The sequence below is a fragment of the Aspergillus japonicus genome (genome assembly GCF_003184785.1).
Source record: "Aspergillus japonicus CBS 114.51 unplaced genomic scaffold BO86scaffold_24, whole genome shotgun sequence".
NCBI lineage: Eukaryota > Fungi > Ascomycota > Eurotiomycetes > Eurotiales > Aspergillaceae > Aspergillus > Aspergillus japonicus.
In genome coordinates, this window is record NW_020291661.1 from 62,227 (window position 1) to 82,052 (window position 19,826).

Genomic DNA, 19,826 nt, shown 5'->3' on the forward strand with positions numbered 1-19,826 from the left:
CGTTCTCCGGATCCCGACTCGGGAGTCGGGCTATTTGTCTCTGCTGCTATTCTATGTGGTGGCGAGAACTTCAGGATACAGGGTGCGACTTGGCTATTTATCTTGCTCATCCGTGACAAGGTGGCTCAATAAGCAATCAGCTTGATTCACTCCTCTTTGCATTTCAGTGTGCGTTAGACACTCTCCACTCTTCCGTTCGCCTGATACCCATCCTATAGCCCTCCCTAGGTACAACTTTGCCGTCGTTTGTAGAGGGTACCAAGGGCATGTCGCCGACCTCGTCGTTAGCCTCAACAGCCTCATTCGACATGGTAACCTATACTCCGCCAGCAGAGGCCCAGGACCTACCCACCAGACTTAAGACCCTCTACTTCAGCAACGAGTTTCCCACAGACGATCTTTCGACCCTTCTGCGCCGGTTACACAACCACAGTAAGCACGGCAGCCATCCCATCTTGGCTCGGTTCTTGAACGAGGCCACGAAGGCGCTGCGAAATGAGGTCAGCCAGCTACGCGCGGAACTAGCCCACCTTGTTCCTGCTTTCGAGTCCGTGACCACGTTGGCTGGTGAGACAAGGCTACGCAAGGGACCACTTGCTCAGTCCATCGATGGAGTGTTGCTTTGCGTGCTGCAGCTGGGGATGTACATCGGGTAGGCCTCTCATTTCTGTCGGTTCTTCCTGTGCTGGACTGATTAAGTAGGCACTGCGAGCTATATCCGGAGGACCACGCAACCGGGCCCAACAGTCTACTGACTGGCTTGGGAGTAGGTATACTGGTCTCAACAGCCGTTGCAGTCTCCACATCCCTGGACGATACAGTCACGGCTGGTGTGGAAGTACTGCGCATGGCATTTCGTCTTGGCGTGTTCGTGGGCGACGTCTCGCATAACCTGGAGGCTGTTGATGCGGATTCTTCCGAGTCATGGGCATACGTCGTCCATGGGATGACCGTCAACGAAGCTCAGACAGAGCTGGATAACATCCAAGCCAAGGAGCGGACCCCATCAGCTAGTAAGATCTTTGTCAGTGCTATCAGCGAAAGCTCGGTCACTGTAAGCGGACCCCCCTCTCGACTCCAGGCCCTCTTCCGAAACTATGCCTCGTTCCGTGATCGCAAATTTGCCCACCTTCCGGTCTATGGTGGGTTATGCCACGCAGCGCATATCTATACGCGTGAAGACGCACAGGCAGTCGTCCGGTCCCCTTCGCTACCAGCGCGATACAGGCCCGTCATTCCCGTCATGTCCACCAGCTCAGGCCAGCCATTTGGCGCGTCCAGTGCGCAGCAGCTGTTCGAGCAGGTGATCTTTGAGGTAATGACCAAGCAAATCGTGTGGGACAATGTTATCCGAGGTGTTGCAGAGCGAGTCGCGAAGACCGACGTTCACGCCGTCAACATCAAGGTCTTCCGTCACTCCCTTCCAGCCCAGCAGCTTTCCAGTGCGTTGACGTCTGACATGACCGATCTCGCTGTTGATACCGACGATCTCTTGACGTGGGTTGGGTCCGATGTTGAGCACGGGGAATACCTACCTGGAAGCTCCATGCAGTCGAAGATTGCGATTGTTGGCATGTCTTGTCGCATGCCAGGTGGTGCCACGGATACAGAGAAGTTCTGGGATCTCCTTGAAGCTGGATTGGATGTACACCGCAAAATCCCGGCCGATCGCTTTGATGTTGACTCGCATCACGATCCCACTGGGAAGAGGATGAACACCAGCCACACCGCGTACGGGTGTTTCATCGACGAGCCGGGCCTTTTCGACGCACCGTTCTTCAACATGTCGCCCCGTGAAGCGGAACAAACCGACCCCATGCAGCGCCTGGCCATCGTCACGGCATATGAAGCCCTGGAGCGAGCCGGGTATGTGGCGAACCGCACGCCGGCGACGAATTTGAACCGGATCGGCACCTGGTACGGCCAGGCCAGTGACGACTACCGGGAGGTCAACACGGGCCAAGAGATCAGCACGTACTTCATCCCCGGTGGATGTCGTGCCTTTGGTCCTGGGCGCATCAACTACTTTTTCAAATTCGCGGGTCCGAGTTTCAACTGCGACACGGCCTGCTCGTCGAGTCTGGCCACCATCCAGGCGGCCTGCACTGCTCTGTGGGCGGGCGACGTCGACACGGTCGTCGCAGGAGGTCTCAACGTGCTCACCAACTCGGATGCGTTCGCGGGTCTCTGTAACGGCCACTTCCTTACCAAGACGCCCAACGCGTGCAAAACTTGGGACTGCACGGCCGATGGGTACTGTCGCGCGGACGGTGTCGGCTCCATCGTGATGAAGCGTCTGGACGATGCTTTGGCGGACAACGACAACATCCTCGGCGTGATTCCAGCTGCGGCTACCAACCACTCCGCCAATGCTGTCTCTATCACACATCCTCATGCCGGCCACCAGTCAGATCTGTATCGGCAGGTCATGGCGCGGGCCGGCATCGACCCGCTTGATGTCAGCTACGTGGAGTTCCACGGCACGGGAACTCAAGCAGGCGATGCCGAAGAGATGGAGTCCATCACTAGCGTGTTTGCCCCTGTCAAGGGCAGGAGACGAACCTCCAAGCAGCCCCTTCACATCGGTGCTGTGAAGGCTAACGTTGGCCACGGAGAGGCTGCTGCTGGTGTGACGGCGCTTATCAAGGTCCTGCTTATGCTGCAAAAAGGTGCAATCCCGCCTCATGTCGGCATCAAAACCGACATCAACCCGGGCTTTCCTAAAGACATGGACCGGCGCAACTTGCATATTCCCTTCGAGACCACAGCATGGGCTAGGACACCCGAGAAAAAGCGCATTGCGGTGGTGAACAACTTCAGTGCAGCTGGTGGCAACACGACGCTGGTGCTGGAGGAGGGTCCAGTGCGAGAGAGACTTGAATCCGATCTTCGCCCTAGTCATGTCTTCACAGTCTCTGCCAAGAGTAAAATATCCCTCAAGGGCAACCTCCAGCAGCTGATTGCCTACCTGGACAAGAATGAAGATGTGTCTATGGCTGACCTGGCGTACTCGCTGACAGCCAGGCGGTATCACCACAACCACCGTGTGGCTGCGACCGCTCGAGACGTGAGCAGCCTGAAGCAACAGCTTATTTCCAAACTAGAAGGTGTCGATTCCATGAAGCCCATTCCCGCAACCGGAGCACCGCCGGTCGCGTTTGTCTTCACCGGCCAAGGCGCCGCCGACAAGTCGATGAACCTGCAGCTGTACCACCACTGCCCATTCTTCCGATCTCAACTCGAAAGCCTTGACCGTCTGGGTCAACAGCACGGCTTTCCATCCTTCCTCTCAGCCATCAATGGTAGTGCTCCCAAGGACCACGCCTGGTCGCCCGTCATCACCCAAGTGGCTCACACCAGCGTCGAGATTGCCTTGGCCAGATACTGGGAGACACTGGGTATCAGACCCGAAGTCGTCGTCGGCCATAGTCTCGGCGAGTACGCGGCATTCGTCATCGCCGGTGTCCTTTCCGCAAGTGACGCCATTTTCCTGGTCGGGTCGCGTGCTCAGATGCTGGAGTCCTTGTGTACTGCCGGAACGCACAAGATGATGGCCGTCAAGGCGTCGCGACGCGAGATCGAGGATGCCGTCAAGGACCTTCCGTATGATCTCGCATGCGTCAACGGCCCCAAGGAGACTGTTCTTTCGGGAACCACCGAGCAGATGGAAGCCGTTTCTGGCCCTCTCAAGGAGAAAGGCTATAGGGTCATCTTCCTTGATGTGCCATTTGCTTTCCACTCCGCCCAGACCGACCCCATCTTGGAGGTGTTCGAGGAGACCGCTAGAAAGAGCGCCATCTTCCGACCACCAACGCTGCCCATTGTCTCCCCTTTGCTGGGTAAAGTCGTCTTTGATGAAAAGTCCCTCAATGCCGAGTACCTGCGCCGGGCGACGCGCGGAACAGTCGATTTCTTGTCAGCCATGCAGAATGCGGAGGAGACATCGATCGTCGACAAGGACACTGTCTGGGTGGAGGTCGGGCCGCACCCGGTCTGTGTGGCTTTCATCAAAGCCAGCTTCGACCCTGCTCCTGTAACAGTGGGCTCTTTCCGTCGCGGGGAGGACAATTGGACGACTCTTGCAGCGAGTTTGGGACAGCTTCACACCGCCGGGCTGCAGCTGCGTTGGGATGAGTTCCACCGGCCTTTTGAGGCATCGCTTCGTCTTCTGAATCTGCCCACCTACAGCTGGAACGAGAAGAATTACTGGATCCAGTACCGCGGCGACTGGGCGCTCACCAAGGGCAATACGTTCTACGATGCCGAGAAGGGCCTCAATCGACAGGCCGTGGCTACCCCGGTGTCTAGTCTCAGTACCACCACTGTGCAGCAGATCATCGAGGAGCATTTCTCCGGATCGTCCGGCAAGGTAGTCATGCAGTCAGATCTGATGCATCCGGATCTTCTTGCCGCTGCGCACGGACACAAGATGAATAACTGTGGCGTCGTTACGTCCGTAAGTGTGTATCAACCCTTCTACCTCGGGCTCTTACTGACTGCATAGTCCATCCATGGCGACATCGTATACACCCTCGGTGAATACCTCTACAAGAAGCTCATCCCCGCGGCCAAGACCGTGCATGTCAACATCACCGACCTGAAGGTAACCAAGGGCCTTGTCGCCCAAAGCAACACCAAAGTACCGCAGTACTTCCGCGTCACCGCGACAACAGCGGATATCAACGCCGGGGCCGCCGACTTCGTCTGGGAGAACGTCGCCAACGACGGTATCGTCTCGGAACCGTTTGCAACCTGCCGCGTGGTGTACGGCGATGCTGATGGCTGGCTCGCATCCTGGAGCCCGCTCGCCCACCTCGTGCACGGCCGCATCGAGACTCTCGAGCGTCTCGCCGCGGAGGGAATCGCCAACCGCTTCTCGCACAAGATGGCGTACAACCTCTTCGGCAACAACCTTGTGGAGTACGCCGACAAGTACCGGGGCATGCAAGCGGTCGTGATGCACGAGTTCGAGGCCTTTGCCGACGTCACCCTCAAGCACGTCTCCGGCGGAGGGCGCTACACGGTGCCTCCGTACTTCATCGACAGCGTGGCGCATCTGGCCGGGTTCATCATGAACGTCTCCGACGCGAGCGACACCGCCAACACATTCTGCGTGACCCCCGGATGGGACAGTATGCGCTTCGCGCGGCCGCTGGTCGCGGGCCAGAAGTACCGGTCGTATGTCAAGATGATCCCGACCGACGACGATCCGTCCGTGTACCTGGGGGATGTGTATGTCTTCCAGGATGATGTGATTGTGGGCATGGTGGGAGGGATCCAGTTCCGTCGCTATCCCCGCATCCTCATGAACCGGTTCTTCGCCGCGCCGGACTCGTCAATCGCGAAGTCCTATGCTGCTGCTGGTAGCGCGGGCTCTGTCGTGTCTGCCCCCGCGTCTGCTCCTACTGTTTCGCCGCCCAAGCCTGCGGCGGTCGAGGTTGCTCCTCCGGTCATCCCGTCAGCATCGACCCCTGCCTCTCCACCAGCACCTGCGGCCGCTCCCGCTGCGGTCCCTGCAACCCCTGCGACCCCTGCTGTTGACGCCGACAGCACATCCGGCAAGGCTCTGGTCTTAATTGCTAACGAGGCCGGTCTCGAGCAGTCCGATCTCACCGATGATGCCGCGTTCGCCAGCCTGGGCGTGGACAGCCTGATGAGTCTCGTGATCGCCGAGAAATTCCGCGAGGAACTGGGGATTGTGGTGGCCGGGAGTCTGTTCCTGGAGTATCCTACGATCGGGGCTTTGCGATCGTGGTTGGAGGAGTATTATAGTTAGATCTGGCACTGGCTTTTGAATCTGGGTGGTAATAGTGTGACAGCTCTTTTTGCGCCAATTTGTTCATCATCTGCAATACGTATACAGAGTGTCGTGCGCAGCATTTAATATCATCTTGTAAGTTCAGTGGGCATCTTACGTAGCCCCCAGTATAGTTTCACGTTCAACTTCGTCTATGTGAATGCATTTCTTTGAAAGATGAAGGGATAGTAGTTGTGTGGCTGAGTTGGACAGCTCTATAGCAGAGCTCTATATGCCCAGTTGGTTTGGTTCCTATCCCAACGAAGAACCCTATTCTCTGCGGTGTTTCTACATTCATTACTGTACTCTTTCTTGTATATAAGTGTTATCACTATAGCAATATAATCAATTCTATTTTTGACGGACAAAACATTCTATATATCGCCACCGGATTGTCTGGGACCCTTTTATTTCTTAAAGGAAGAAGGATATGTATATAGAAGACAGAAAGGATACAAGCTCCTTGTATATGCCGAGGCCGAGTATAAATCAGGGTATGATCCCAATCTTCTTCTTTACCATTAGATTTATATTTTTATACTTTATCCTCCTCAACTTCACCAATTTAACCCTCCTGTATGATATGTATAAGTTCTGGGTAGAGAAGAGATAGTAGAAAAGTTGCCTGCCGATCCAGAGAGAGCCCTGTAGAAAGAACTACATCCAAGAAGTAATGCATCACGACAAGTATCAGCAATAACAATTGGGATCCTCGCTGCCATACACAAGCCCCGATCCCATTGATTCCACATGACCACTCACCACTGCCATCTTAGTTTCCGTACTTGCTGGCATCGAATGGCGTTCGCGCACTCAATAATGGCTCTATTCCTCTAGCCCTACAAACCCAGGATCCCCTCAATGCCCACCCTCCCCGCCCTCCCCGAAATGCGCCTTCCCCTCGGCAAACACCTGATCGTAATCAAACTCCGTCCAGTGGATCTGCGGACACACGCCCGCAAACCGCCACTCCCCGTCGACGCGGGCATACCACATGGTCGCGGTGCCGTGCGCATGGCCCTTGACCGCCACCTCGGTGCGGCTCTCGTCCGTGTACCGCTGATGCGCGACGCGCAGCTGGTGGTGGCCCACGATCGCGTCGTCGGCCGTCTTCGCCCACGTGCTCAGCCCGACCAGGTGCTGCGTCCTGAGCCGCGGGTTGCCCAGGAAGCGCGGGTCGGAGGCCATGCCGATGAACTCGTCGCGCGGCATCGCTTCCCAGATCTTGTCGAGGAAGGAGCGGTAGTCGATCTTTGCCGGGGTGGGGGAGTCAACGGGGGGAAAGGGTGGTTGGGAAGGGGAGGGGGTGGCCTACTCGGAGGGTGGGAGCCACGCTCTTACGCAGACGTTCCCAGTCTTTCGTGTCGTAGCTGTCGGCCCATTCGAAGAGGACGCGCTGGCAGCTTGTGATCTCTGGGAGCTGTTGGTATGCTGTGGCTGAAAGGGGAGGAGTGGGGAGGTGGGGGTTGTACCTTCAAACGTAGGGGTCTTGGACATCGTGATCGTCATCGTTGATTGTTGGTCTTGGTGTTGGTTCGTGCAACTGTGAATTTCCAGATCGGGTACACTATCCAATACCTCATCGCCGCTATGCAAACTTGTATAGTTATCCATGATTGGCGATGAATGCATCGGAAACCGAGCTCGGGTGATTCGGATTCGGGTTTCGGGGCATTCTGGGTTCGCGACACCAACCAATCCATTCTCGCGTGGTGCAATGGCCCGAGGTCGGCTGAACCGGGTTTCATGTTTCTGGCCGCAGAGCGATTCACCCGGCTTGCTGGGAGGAATTAGGGGAATTAGGGGAATTACAGTGACAGTCTGGTCGATCGTGGTGGTCGTGAGGGCATAGCATTTTAGATCGAGAGATACTTTCGCATCTACCGCCGGTCTGCCCCAATGAGTTCGTATGTAAATGGGTCAGTATGATTAGTAATATATTCTAGCTGAGCCATGTGAGTTTACCATTGGATCCGCATTTCTATTTCCAGGATATCTGTCATCTACAAGACATCGGCCCTTTGCTTGCATGTAGAGAGAGGGTGGCAGGGGAGCTTTCTTTGCCAGTTGCCACTGCACGATCAGTGTCAATTCAGTCCACGCCAGCCTCTCTAGTCTTGCTACGCGCTGCCCTCTTGGCTGATAAGAAAATGGAAACTCGAGTTCCAGAAAGACCCTCATGATGCTCTTGACAATCACTGGTAAGACGCGTCTAGTGCGTACATCTAGCCCTGGTTGAGTGGAGCCACGACTTGTTCTATGGATTGCCGCTCCTCATCTGGCGGAGAAGCGTGCCGCATCAGTGTACTTCGCTACGTAGCTTAGCTAGAACTTGAAGTAATTGGAAGCGATCTGAGTCCCGATACCAGCAATATTTACGAGTCACAATGAGCGAGACGGGAGCACAAATAAAGTACATTGACTATCTAGTTCAACTATCTAAGGCAGTATTCCGATTCATCCATCCCAGCCTCTTCTCCCCTTCCTCTACATAAACCCCCCTCACTCAATCATCACTTTCTTCACCTCAACATCATCCGGTTCCGTCTTTGGCAACTCTACCACGAGCACCCCATCCTCCAACTTCGCCGAGATGGCCTCGCCCTCCACCTTCGGCGCACCGCCCAGGCTCCCCAGCCGCACCTGGCGCTCAAACGCGCCCACCCGCCGCTCATCCAGCGCAATCGTCTTCAGTAGCTCCTCCGCACCCGGCCGATCGATCGTCCCCGAGATACAAAGCTGCACAGCCTTGGGATCCCAGCTGACCTCGATATCTTCCTTCTTCGCGCCCGGCAGAGGCACGTGGATCACGAATGCCTCGGGGGTGTCAAACACGTCCACGTCTGGCTGGTAGTTATCTGATTTGACCCCGGGGAACGTGTAGAGTGGCTGGTTGGGGTAGGGGAAGGTCCAGGGGTGGTGGGGTGCGTCGAAGCCGCCCCGTGCACTGTGCCCGTTCGCTCCCCATCCTCGCTGACCGGGTCCACCCTGCGGAAACCCGGGGAACGTGTCTGGCGTCTGCTGATAAGGAAATCCGCCTGCACGGTGTGGTTGCACACCTGGAAACTGGTACGGCTGGCGCGGGAACGCGGGCTTGCAGTCGTTGTCATCGTCATCGTCCTCGTCGTTCTCGTCGTCGTCCCCCCATGGGGACGGGTAGGGCTGTCGCCAGGGAATGGGGCCCGAATACGGGTACGGCTTGTGGCCCTCGGCGGGTCCCGGGTAGGGGTACGGCTTGCGCGGGAACGGCTTGGGCTTGGGCTTAGGCTTCGGCTTCTCACCGTCGTCCCCCCAGGGCGAAGGGTAGGGTTTTCGACTTTCCGCCGGGCGTGGGTAGGCGTGTGGCTGGTGCCATGCGAGAGGGCCGGGGAACGGGTATGGCTTTCGGCCCTCAGGTGCGCCGGGAAAGGTGTATGGGGGATGTCCCTTGGCCGGCCCGGGGTAGGGGTATGGCCTGCGTGGACCACTGGCCTCGTTGGTTTCGTCCCCGTCACGGTCCTGTGCTGCCCAGGGTGATGGGTAGGGGTGGCTGTATTGACCGACTTGGGTCGGGCCCGGTGGGAAGTTCCATGGGTTGGGATAAGGAGATGAGAATGGGTGAGTTGGGCCCGGTCCTTCTGCGTTGGCGGCAAAGCCCCAGGGAGGGAAGTTCTGGTTGAGGGCTCGGATGGCCATGTTTATTTTAAGTCAAAGAAAGAGACCGTGTGGGGTAAGATAGAATGCGAGGATGATGCTGCACTACAGTTTGTTGTAGCTAGTAGATTGGTAGGTTGATGGGGACATGAAACCATGCTCGCTGTCTCCCTTATATAGTTCCAATCCAGGCAACCGGATTTCCCAATTGATTCTCTACAGCGATTGAGTTTGCCACGAATTGGTTGCTGTGGATCTGTGGCGCCGTCAAATTCATTGATGGCAGACAATGTCGGACATCGTAACCCCCGAGCTGTCAATTGCCTGCCTGCCTTCGTTAGGGTTGGGCCACAACACCCCGGCCGGACATTCTACCCCCCGACCGCAGCCCATCGCATCTTCTGCTCCTTCATCGCCCCCTTAGATGGGAGTTGCTCAAATAAGTACTCAACGATGGTTTATGACAAATATCATATCGGATACGCTACACCCCGATATGCTGATTCCCATCTCCCGTGGACTACTATCTCCCGACAATCGTCATACTCAGGGCCCATGTCCGAACCCCGAGTCGATTCCCCAGTGGCAGGCCAAGAACCCCGATCGATAAGATCATGGACTGGTCGGCCAGAGTCGACAATAACAGGCGAAGAAACATTAACCGCTAATCTGATTGTCATACCATGTCGACCTACGCGATCCTCGGCGCCACGGGCAACTGCGGCACTGCCCTCATCGACAATCTGCTGCGCACCGACAATGCGAGAATCAACGCCTACTGCCGCAACAAGGCGAAGCTGTCGCAAAAGGTCCCAGCGGTCGCCGACCACAAGCGCGTCACGGTCTACGAAGGGAGCATCTACGACATCGATCTCCTGGCCGAATGCATCCGGGACGCCCGCGCCATCTTCCACGTGGTGACGACCAACGACAACGTGCCCGGCTGTCACGTCGGCCTGGACACGGCGAAGAGCATCATCGCCGCGATCGAGAAGCTGAAGGTCCACGGCCAGCTGCGCGCACCGCTCCCCAAGATCGTCCTGCTCTCCTCCGGCACGATCGACGACCATCTGAGCCGCCACATGCCGTGGTGGTTTCGCCCCATCCTTCGCACCGCCGCGTCGCATGTCTACGAGGACCTGCGCAAGACGGAGGCGTACCTGAGGACGCAGGCGGATCTGGTGTCGACGATCTTCATCAAGCCCGGTGGGCTCGCCGTGGATGCGCAACGTGGCCATGAGCTGTGTCTCGATCACGACGAGTCGTTCGTGTCGTACCTGGATCTGGCCGCGGGGATGATTGAGGCCGCGGATGACAAGGACGGGAGATACGAGATGAAGAATCTCAGCGTGGTGAACAAGCATGGGTCGGCCAAGTTCCCCGCGGGCACCCTGATGTGTATTGCCACTGGTCTCGCGAGGCATTTCTTTCCTTTCTTGCATGCGTATCTGCCGTCCACCGGGCCTAGCTAGTGACTTAAGCTTGATAATCGAGCATTACCGAAATCCACGATGCGCATGAGTTGGTCTGCACAAGGTGCAATAGAGTCACCCTGCTACGGTATAGAATTCCGAAAGACGTAAGAAAGATCGGGCCGCATCTTCCACCCCATTTCGAAGCCCCTAAAATCTACAGATTTGGCCGTCGAGCATGAATTAAAGTACACAATGTGCGTGCATTCGTCTGCAAAAGGTCATCTAAAAGGTTTAATAGCGTCACACTGTGAAAGGATGGAGTCCGAAAGAATTAAGCAAGATCAGGCCGGACCTTCCACCCCATATCAAAGCCCGTAAAATTCACAAACTTGAGGTCGGTCGGCCAGTCCTTCGTCGTGTCCAGCGCCATGCGCGCAATCTTCAGCCACATATCACCCTTGACCGGGAACGCAGCGGGGTGCTCCGCCTCGAACGGGCGCGAGGCCTCCTGTCCGTTCTTCAGCGCGCGGATCATCTTCGCCACGTGGCCATCGTCGTGCTCCTTGTTGACGGCCGCATACAACTCCGTCCAGCCCATGTTCGCACTGAAGTCGTCGTGGTAGTCCGTGACGGCGTCCTCGTACAGCTCGGCGGACCCGCTGACCACGTACCAGGCCAGGTCCAGGCGGGCCTTCCACTCGACGAGGCGCACGCGGTCCGCGAGGCGGATCCAGTGCTGGCGGATGAGCACGCTGAAGAAGAGGGAGCTGGTGAGCGTGTGCATGTAGAAGAAGTCGACCTTGCGCTTGCGGCCGGGTCGCTGGCTGGCGCCGGCCATGTACGCGCACACGCTGATCATCTCGGCGGTGCGGCGCCGCAGCTCGCGCTCGTCGGGCTGGATCGTGAACTGCGCGCCGAGGAAGGCCATCTCGAGCTTGGCGCGGCCGACGACGCCGTCGCGCATCTTGTTGCCGAAGTCCTCCCAGCGCGGGGCGGACCGGATCGTCTCGGTGGCGCGGGCCTCGTGCAGCAGCTGGAGCAGCGGCTTCGGGTGCTGCGGCGGGTACGCGATGGCGGCCTGCGCCTCGCACGCCTCGAACAGCTGGCCGATGTGGCTGTCGTCGTGGGCGGCTGCCTGGGCCAGCGCCTCGGCGATGATACTGGGCTGCTGGAACTCGATCCCCAAGCCCAGGTGGATGACCGGGTGGTAGGCCCCCTCGTACAGCCGCGCCAGCATCTTCTCGGCGATCGGGCTGCGCGAGAACACGTACTGGTTGACCACCGCCTGCCAGCCGTGCGCGTCCATCTGCCGCTGGAAGAACACCAGGAACGAGGTGTACTGCGTGATGGTGCCCAGCGTCTCGAGGAAGAACGCCTCGTCGGCGAGGCGCTCGACCGTCACGTCGTCGACCGCCGGGATCGGCCGCTGGATGCCCACCCCGTCGTCGTAGGCGCGCTGGATGTCCGCCGGCGCGGCGCCCAGCGCGAGGCAGGTCAGGATGGAGTGTGCGATATGGTTGTGGCCTGCCCGATCCCGGAAGAACATGTGCCACTTTTCGTGGTTCTTTTGCAGGAGCCGGTTGGCTTCCTGGATCGAGGCGCTGTCCACGGCCGCGTCGCCGAGGATGCCGACGTGCTCGTCCGACAGGCCGATCTGCGAGTTCAGCGTGACGGTGTCGATGGAGCCCATGATTTGCCGTTGCTGTTTTGCCTTTTGTGGGTTGTTCACAGGGTGTAAAGTGGTTTTTGTTCGTCTTGCTGTGGGGTCAGTGCCTATATACCTATATGCCTCACCCCAGCTTTGGGATCGGGCAACCCTAACCGGGATATTGGAAAGCGGACCGCGACGCCCGGATCCCGAACGCTGGCAATCCACCCGAACCATCCCCCCCCCCTCCCTCACCCATATATTCGGGGCATTTAATACCCTCCTGGTTGCACTGGGAGTATCAAACCCAACGCAAACTACCACGGATGGCTACGATGACCGCGACCGCGACAGAAGCAGAGGCTCTCCCTCCCAGTCGGTATCTCTGTCTGACCATCCTGGGCTACCGCAAGCCCGGCCTGAGCGAGGAGGCATACCGGCAGCATATGATCGAGGTCTCGGCGCCCCTCACCAAAGATCTAATGGTGAAATACGGCGTCAAACGGTGGACGGTGGTGCGTATCAGCTTTCAGATCTAGTGCACGCGTGAACTGAGACGGGGCCGCAGATCCACAATCCGACGCAAACTCGCCTCTTGATGAACCAAATCTATGATCGCCAGATGTCGAACATCGCCGACTATGATTGTTTCAGCCAGGTGGTGTTTGAGAGCGTGGACCACTACAAGAAGATGAAGGAGGATCCGTACTACAAGGAGCATCTCTTTGGGGATCATGAGAACTTCGCGGACACGCGACGGAGCCAGTAGGTCTATCACACTGCTGCGAGGGCGGTTTTTCAACTGACCACATAGAATGACAATTGGGTGGATCGAGGAATGGATCAATGATGGTGCCGTGCGCGAGGGTTTGGAGTTTCCCAGTGATGCGCAGTCCGGGGCATCGGGGATTGTGTCTGCACCTGGTCTGGCCATCATGACTGTGTTTCTGGGAGCTTTTATCTTCCTGTCAAGGTAGCTTTAATCTAGCCACAATTTGATGTTGATTCTCTGTATCTGGCGAGCCACCAAATTGACAGACTACGTAGCGAATATACTCATGGAAGACCATCAATCCGATGACCCGTTTCTCCGGCCTGCACTCAGTGATACTCTCCAAGGCGTGCTGGATCACTAACTGGTCCGGGACGATGACTCCCGCCATCCAGCCCCACTGCGCTGAGCTGACGACACATGTCCCTACGGGTCAGAAATGCAGTGACCAGCATTCGGTGATACCCTCACAACCATTGTTTATTCCCTAAGTGGCTGACAAAGGCTCCCCCATGGGTTTCCACGGCCGCGCTCTCGATCACCTCCAGCTGCCGGCGCACACTCTCCTCCATCGTTATTGGGCCCGAGAAATGCGGCGCGTACGCTTTAAACTTGGCGATCATGCGCCGTCTTCCCTCCGCTTCGACCTCAGTTGGTGCCGTGCCCGGCTTCGAAACGGCGCCGGGGCTGAGTGCCATGAACAGGATTCCTTCCGTCGCTCCGAGCGATGCATGATACTTGGCCATGAGGAGGTTGGCCGCCGACTTGGAGATCGCGTACGGCGTCGCAACGTCCAGCGCGAAGTGTCTAACGAGGTTCGAGTCCGCCAGCAGGGACGAGATGGTGATCACTTTCTTGGCTCGTCCCCTTCGAATCAACGGCAGGAATGCGTTGACGGTGTGCGCCACGCCTACAACATTTGTGCGGCATGAATGCATGATGTCTCGCTCCAAAGCCTCGGGCGACAGGTCCGTGATCGGTTTGAAGGCGCTGGTGGCGGTCAGGATGGCGGCGTTGTTAATCAGCACATCCAAGCTCCCGGCGGTGATGTCGCGGACCTGCTCGGCTGCGGTTGCTAGCGCTCTGGGGTCGGTGATGTCGGCGCAGACATGATGGACGTTGGCTAGCCGATCTGTTGATCGACGGTTGTGCGTGGTGGCTTCATCGCGGACCAGCCCGATGACTGTGTTTTGGGCGTTGGAGGAGAGGTGCTTGAGCCAGGCGTAGCCGAGCCCTCGACTGGCGCCGGTGATGAGATAGGATGGCATGGTGTTTGGTTGCTGGATCGGATCGCGGAACGGTGACCGGTCGCACGCATGCCAGAATTACATGGTTTTATCTATTCTCTGAAGCATTCTGATGACACCTAAAAGTGACAATCCTTGCAGTAGTGCGCGTGCATGTTGTCAACCCTGTTGGGCTTATCGCGGAGGGGGTTCGGGCTATTGTCGTCGGAGATTCGAAGCATCTCGGAGCCCGGCAGTACGGTCGGTCTTAGGGCTATGCAGCAACAAGGGTTATTTGCATGCTAGGAATCGTCGATTCGCACGGAAGAAACCCCCCGGATCCCGATTATTTCAAGACGATCAGACTGGCTTGCAAGCCTCGGTGCCTAGTTGGACCAGTTGCACTCTTGGAATTTTGTAGCTGAGGGTACAGTACATAAGCTACTAGGGTTGTTGTCTCAAATCACCGGGCAACCGTGTGCCCTTCCCTTGTGTCCTGAACAATCAATTCAACATGGATGCGACCTACACAGATAAGTTCAATAGTTTCGAACTGCCGGTGAAAGCAGCGATAACAGGATTGGTGGCGAGCGTGACGACCTTTCTCGCCTACATTGTCTTTCTCTCGTACACCCCTCCTGTCGACCGGAAATCGCCCCAATTCACTCCCAACACGGTGCCCCTCGTGGGATCATGGAGCTTCTTCACGCAAAAGTGGTAGGCATTTGGCTTTCTCCCGCCCTCACTAGTGTCTAATGACGCATGTAGGGCATTCTGGCAAGACTGTGTGGCCAAGAGCAAAACCGGGCAGTTCAGCTTCTGGCTCGGCAAGTACCACGTTGTGGGCGTGTCGGGCGCCGCAGCCCGCAAGGTGTTTCTCGACAACCCTAACTTCGACTTCGTGCACGGGGCGCCGCTGGTCGGCCATGGCCCGGACGTCGTGCCTCCGCTGCACGCGATCTTCCTCGGCAACTTTCAGAACGGCCGAACCTACTTCCAGCGCCGCCTGCTGGACGTGCAGAAATCCGAGCAGTTGGGGAAACGTCTCCCCGGCGTGACGAGGGACGCACGCGTGGCCTTCGCCGCGCTGCGCCAGGACGCCTCCGGCGTCATGAACCCGACAGAGGCGTGCTATCGCCTGGTGGTGCAGCAGGCCTGTCGCGTGGTGTGCAGCGACGAGATCGCCGACGACCCGGCGGTGGTCGCGAAGACCCAGCGCGTGCTGTCGCTGTTGATGCACACCAGCAGCATCCACACGGTGGCGCTCCCCTACCTCCCCTCACTGGCCAAGCTGAAGCGCCACTGGGGCCGCTACGGTCTCCGCCGCATCGTGACGCCGATCGTGCAGCGCCGGCTGCAACAAGCTGCCCCGCGCCGGGACGATGTGGTGCAGTACATGCTCGACCGCGGCGACCCGCCGGAGTGGATGGTGGCCTTCTTCATCTCGACGCTGTTCATCGCCTCCGCCAACGCCGGCTACCTCAGCGGCGCGATGCTGAACATCCTCGCCCACCACCCGGACTGGCAGGCGCGCATCTACCGCGAGATCAAGGCCGTCGCGCAGGCGCACGCGCCGAACCCCCACGCGCCCCTGGTCGACCAGCTCGACGCCATCCCGCTCGAGGCCTGGGAGACCTTCTTCCCCTCCATCGACCTCTGCTTCAAGGAGGCCATCCGCATGTGGGTCGCCTTCCCGATGATCCGCCTCAACATGGCGCCCCACGCCGTCGCCATCCCCGGCACCGACGAGGTCGTCCCCGCCGGCACCTTCGCCGCGTACAACACCACCGAGGTCCACTTCAACCCCGACTTATACCCGGATCCGTACAAGTACGACCCCGATCGCTTCCGCGAGGGCCGCGAGGAGTTTAAGAAGGAGGTCTACGGCTGTAAGTTGAATCCCCCCGCTTTTTGTTGGGCCGCGCATATTGACGAGCTCCAGTCGTCGGATGGGGCCAAGGCCGACACCCCTGCTTGGGCATGCGGTGGGCAAAGGTCCAGCTGAACATCATCCTTGCGTATGCTCTCGCGATGTATGAGTGGAGCGGGTGTGATGCGAACGGGCAGCCCAGCACCCACTTCGACCGCAAGACGGACCTGAACGCGCCGGGGCCGAGTCTGCCCGTGGGCCTGTTCTGCAAATATATGGCCCGGAAGGAAATGTGAGAAAGTGCCGTGAGCGGCAAGTGTGCAATAACGGATATGTCTTTGTCAGGTTAGCGACGCGCATCGAGAGAATGTCTGGAATATGATCATGCATTGCCCAGATATATTACTGGTCCGAACGTTCCAGTTGGAACAATATGGCAAATCCACTATGTTATAGATGTACCGTACTACCCCAGAATTAGTTACACCACCAGCCCAATCGTCAAAAAGCTCCTTTTCCGCGCCACGCGGTCCTTGAGGGCATGTAACTCACCCACGTCCCAATGCGTCCACAGATACCGGCCTCTGAGGGAATACCGGGCCCCGCCGACCACGACGCGAAATACGCCAGCGGGTTGATATCCTCCCACACCGTCGCATCCTTATCATAGTAAGCTGCGACGGACTGTTTGGTCTTGCATTACACAAGGTCATGATCTAGGCAAGACGAGGTATGACTTTCTATGCTTCATATAAGGGTTCAAGGCAGTGTATACTCAAAGAGGGATGAATTCTCGACTGGTCGCGTGGTTCAGAGAGATGTGCAAGGAAGATGAAGAGGTGTGCTCTTAGATTTAATCTTTGTTTTCAATCTTTGAATCCAAACTTTGAATCCTTGGTAATCATATATTATTTCCAGCAAAAAGACATTTCTGTTCACTTTGGGCTATGCCGCAACACACTTGTAGCGAACGGGCAGGCGAACGGGTAGTTTGAAATCGTCCGTTAGAATTGACTGACCGGGTAGGAATAGCTATTTGGAGAAGATGAATGCATTCTCCTGAATCATAACCAGAATCCATGATTGAAGGTACTCCAATTCGGTGTACTATCACGACGACTTTGCCAATCAGCCATCGGGGGATAGTATAGCCACACTTTTCTTCCTGTGCCGTACCCGGGATGATGTGTCTTCCCGCGAGATATAAATGTCCCGACCACGCGAATCGACGACGGGTTCCGAGAGCCGGGCTTGAGCGAGTCGGACGCTATGCCACCAACTGAAATCTGAAAAGCCGGTTACGAGGCTGACGCCAGAATAAGAACATCAGAGTCTCCAACAAGGTTCCCTGATACGATGCACGAAGGGTGATATATGGTTTGTAATTTCCTCACCCACGGCATCATCCGCTCGCAAGTACCCTGCGCTGCACCCTTCGAGGATGGTGTCAAACGAGTATCTCACCCATGGGGACAAGGAGGAATTCGACCCTGCAAAGTGGTCGTCCACTCCAGGCGAGCTTCCGCCACGATCTCCCACCACACACCTCAACGTGCTGATCGTCGGGGCCGGGCTAGCGGGACTGATCACGGCGCTTGAATGCTGGAGGAAAGGGCATAACGTGGTGGGAATCTTGGAACGAAGCCTCGGGCCTGTCTATACCGGTCTGTTCTCATCCCACCGTCCATAAGACACGATGGAGCCCATAGTCAACGTACTGACTCGTGTCATCGCCAGGAGACATCATCGTCATCGGCCCCTCCGCCATCTGCACACTGCGGCACTGGCCCGAGATCTGCCGCGAGCTCGACCAAGATCGATCCGACAGCGTGATGTACTACCGGCGGCACAACGGGGAGCTGATTCTGGGCCCCACCACGCTGGGCTACAACAGCCCCGAGCACCTCGCCCAGCGCCACGGCCTGCCCTACGTGGCCCCTCACCAAATCCGCCGCAAGTTCTACCGCATGCTACTCCGCCAGGCTGCGCGCGTCGGCCTGAAAGTCGAGTACGGGCAGCGGGTGGAACGGTACTTCGAAGACGAGGCCGCGGGGGTCGGGGGCGTGGTGACGGCGGACGGCCGCGTGCGGGTGGCGCACTTGGTCGTCGCCGCGGACGCCTTCAAGACGCGCTCCGACCTGCTGATTGCGGGCGGGCACGCGCCCGCGCGCTCCAGCGGCATGTCGGTGTACCGCGCGGCGCTGCCCACGGAGTTGGCCCTGCGGGATCCGGCCTTCCAGGCGCGCTGGGGCGAGGCGGTGGCGCGCGGGGCCTCCCACCACGAGTTCTGGATCGGGCCCGGCATGCACCTGGGGCTGTTCATCTCGCCGGCCTTCGTGGCCTACGGGCTGACCCCGCGCGACAAGTTCCTGCAGCCCGGCGGCAACGAGCCCATCGAGTCGTGGGACCCGGACGTCGATCCGCAGGAGGTGCTGGACGTCCTGCACCGCATCCCGGACTGGGATCCGGCCATCGAGGGGCTCGTCCGCCACACGCCCCCGCGCGCCACGGTCCACTGGCCGCTCCGGTGGCGGAATCTCCGGCGCGAGTGGACGTCCCCCGGCGGTCGCGTGGTGCAGGTCGGCGACGCCGCGCACACCACCGTGCCGGCGTCGATCAGCGGCGGCACCCTGGCGATCGAAGATGCCGTCACGCTGGCGGGTTGCTTGCAGCTCGCGTGTGCCGGGGGTGCGCCGGGGGGTGCGCCGCTGGGGGCGCGGATCTACAATCTCCTGCGCTATCAGCGGGTCAGCTGCGTCCAGAAGATGTCATTTGTCAACTCCGAGAACCTGGGGGCGGCCGATATGAATGAGGTTCTCACGAAAGACCCCGAGAAGGTCAAGGTCCGGTTTCCGAAGTGGCTGTTCCAGCATGATCCGGAGGCGTATGTCTACGAGAAGTACGGCCAGGCGTACTCGCATCTCGTGCTCGGCACGGATTTCCAGAACACGAACTTCCCCCCGGGTCACAAGTTCAAGATGTGGACAATCGAAGAGATTCATGCGGATATTCTAGCGGGGAAGAAGGTCGCGGACCTTTTGGATGGCGATTGGGATTAAGCAGGCTAGCACCGACACAATTTATCTAAAGTTTGTTTCATCACTCCCCTTGTCTCTCCAGGTTGAAAGAAGCGAACTGTAATACCTACAACGGGGTTTCGAGTTCGAAGTTTTAAGTTATACTGTTTTAAAATAGTTTTCCCTCTTCCAGCACGAAGTTGGTATAGGACAGGCTACTTTTACACCTAGACAAAATAGCTTCTGGAACGTCTAGCAGGAGCAGCCTCTCTGACTATCAAACCCCATTAGCCTTTTGCTGTCAACCATGTAGGTAGAAGGTGATAAACATCGTCGATGTATTGTCATTGATTGTTGATTTTAGGCATAGCCCATAAATTTTGGAGATACAGGTATTAGTACTATAGGGGATATACTGATTGATGCTAAGCTCTGAGTAATGAAATCA

General features: G+C 57.7%; 9 protein-coding genes across 9 annotated transcripts; 5 read left to right on the top strand and 4 right to left on the bottom strand.

Moving 5' to 3' along the window:
* Positions 1–161: 161 nt before the first annotated feature.
* Positions 162–5,776, top strand: tpcC (non-reducing polyketide synthase tpcC; the record flags this gene model as incomplete). Its single annotated transcript, XM_025675682.1, has 4 exons — positions 162–652; positions 703–4,456; positions 4,505–5,377; positions 5,423–5,776. The coding sequence occupies exons 1-4, from the start codon at positions 267–269 to the stop codon at positions 5,774–5,776; spliced, it is 5,367 nt and encodes a 1,788-aa protein (XP_025527627.1). The 5' UTR covers positions 162–266.
* Positions 5,777–6,655: 879 nt separating this feature from the next.
* On the bottom strand, positions 6,656–7,294 carry BO86DRAFT_313087 (Scytalone dehydratase; the record flags this gene model as incomplete). Its single annotated transcript, XM_025667989.1, has 3 exons — positions 6,656–7,048; positions 7,113–7,210; positions 7,270–7,294. 3 exons carry the CDS (start codon positions 7,292–7,294, stop codon positions 6,656–6,658), a joined length of 516 nt encoding a protein of 171 aa, XP_025527628.1.
* A 1,005-nt stretch (positions 7,295–8,299) lies between these two features.
* Positions 8,300–9,511, bottom strand: BO86DRAFT_362290 (Hsp20/alpha crystallin family protein; the record flags this gene model as incomplete). The annotated part of the gene is made up of 1 exon (XM_025669909.1): positions 8,300–9,511. The coding sequence occupies exon 1, from the start codon at positions 9,470–9,472 to the stop codon at positions 8,300–8,302; it is 1,173 nt and encodes a 390-aa protein (XP_025527629.1). The 5' UTR covers positions 9,473–9,511.
* Positions 9,512–10,113: 602 nt separating this feature from the next.
* Positions 10,114–10,752, top strand: tpcG (oxidoreductase tpcG; the record flags this gene model as incomplete). The annotated part of the gene is made up of 1 exon (XM_025667244.1): positions 10,114–10,752. A coding segment is annotated over one exon (639 nt), but the record flags the coding sequence as incomplete, so codon positions are not given.
* Positions 10,753–11,176: 424 nt separating this feature from the next.
* Positions 11,177–12,535, bottom strand: tpcI (questin oxygenase tpcI; the record flags this gene model as incomplete). Its single annotated transcript, XM_025675098.1, has 1 exon — positions 11,177–12,535. One exon carries the CDS (start codon positions 12,533–12,535, stop codon positions 11,177–11,179), a length of 1,359 nt encoding a protein of 452 aa, XP_025527631.1.
* Positions 12,536–12,828: 293 nt separating this feature from the next.
* tpcK (decarboxylase tpcK) lies at positions 12,829–13,470 on the top strand (the record flags this gene model as incomplete). The annotated part of the gene is made up of 3 exons (XM_025667987.1): positions 12,829–13,008; positions 13,062–13,258; positions 13,308–13,470. 3 exons carry the CDS (start codon positions 12,829–12,831, stop codon positions 13,468–13,470), a joined length of 540 nt encoding a protein of 179 aa, XP_025527632.1.
* A 262-nt stretch (positions 13,471–13,732) lies between these two features.
* On the bottom strand, positions 13,733–14,533 carry BO86DRAFT_313274 (NAD(P)-binding protein; the record flags this gene model as incomplete). The annotated part of the gene is made up of 1 exon (XM_025667999.1): positions 13,733–14,533. The coding sequence occupies one exon, from the start codon at positions 14,531–14,533 to the stop codon at positions 13,733–13,735; it is 801 nt and encodes a 266-aa protein (XP_025527633.1).
* Positions 14,534–15,005: 472 nt separating this feature from the next.
* On the top strand, positions 15,006–16,657 carry BO86DRAFT_313185 (cytochrome P450; the record flags this gene model as incomplete). The annotated part of the gene is made up of 3 exons (XM_025667994.1): positions 15,006–15,208; positions 15,260–16,380; positions 16,434–16,657. 3 exons carry the CDS (start codon positions 15,006–15,008, stop codon positions 16,655–16,657), a joined length of 1,548 nt encoding a protein of 515 aa, XP_025527634.1.
* Positions 16,658–17,802: 1,145 nt separating this feature from the next.
* On the top strand, positions 17,803–19,420 carry BO86DRAFT_430165 (FAD-dependent oxidoreductase; the record flags this gene model as incomplete). Its single annotated transcript, XM_025675683.1, has 2 exons — positions 17,803–18,025; positions 18,099–19,420. The coding sequence occupies 2 exons, from the start codon at positions 17,803–17,805 to the stop codon at positions 19,418–19,420; spliced, it is 1,545 nt and encodes a 514-aa protein (XP_025527635.1).
* Positions 19,421–19,826: the final 406 nt, after the last annotated feature.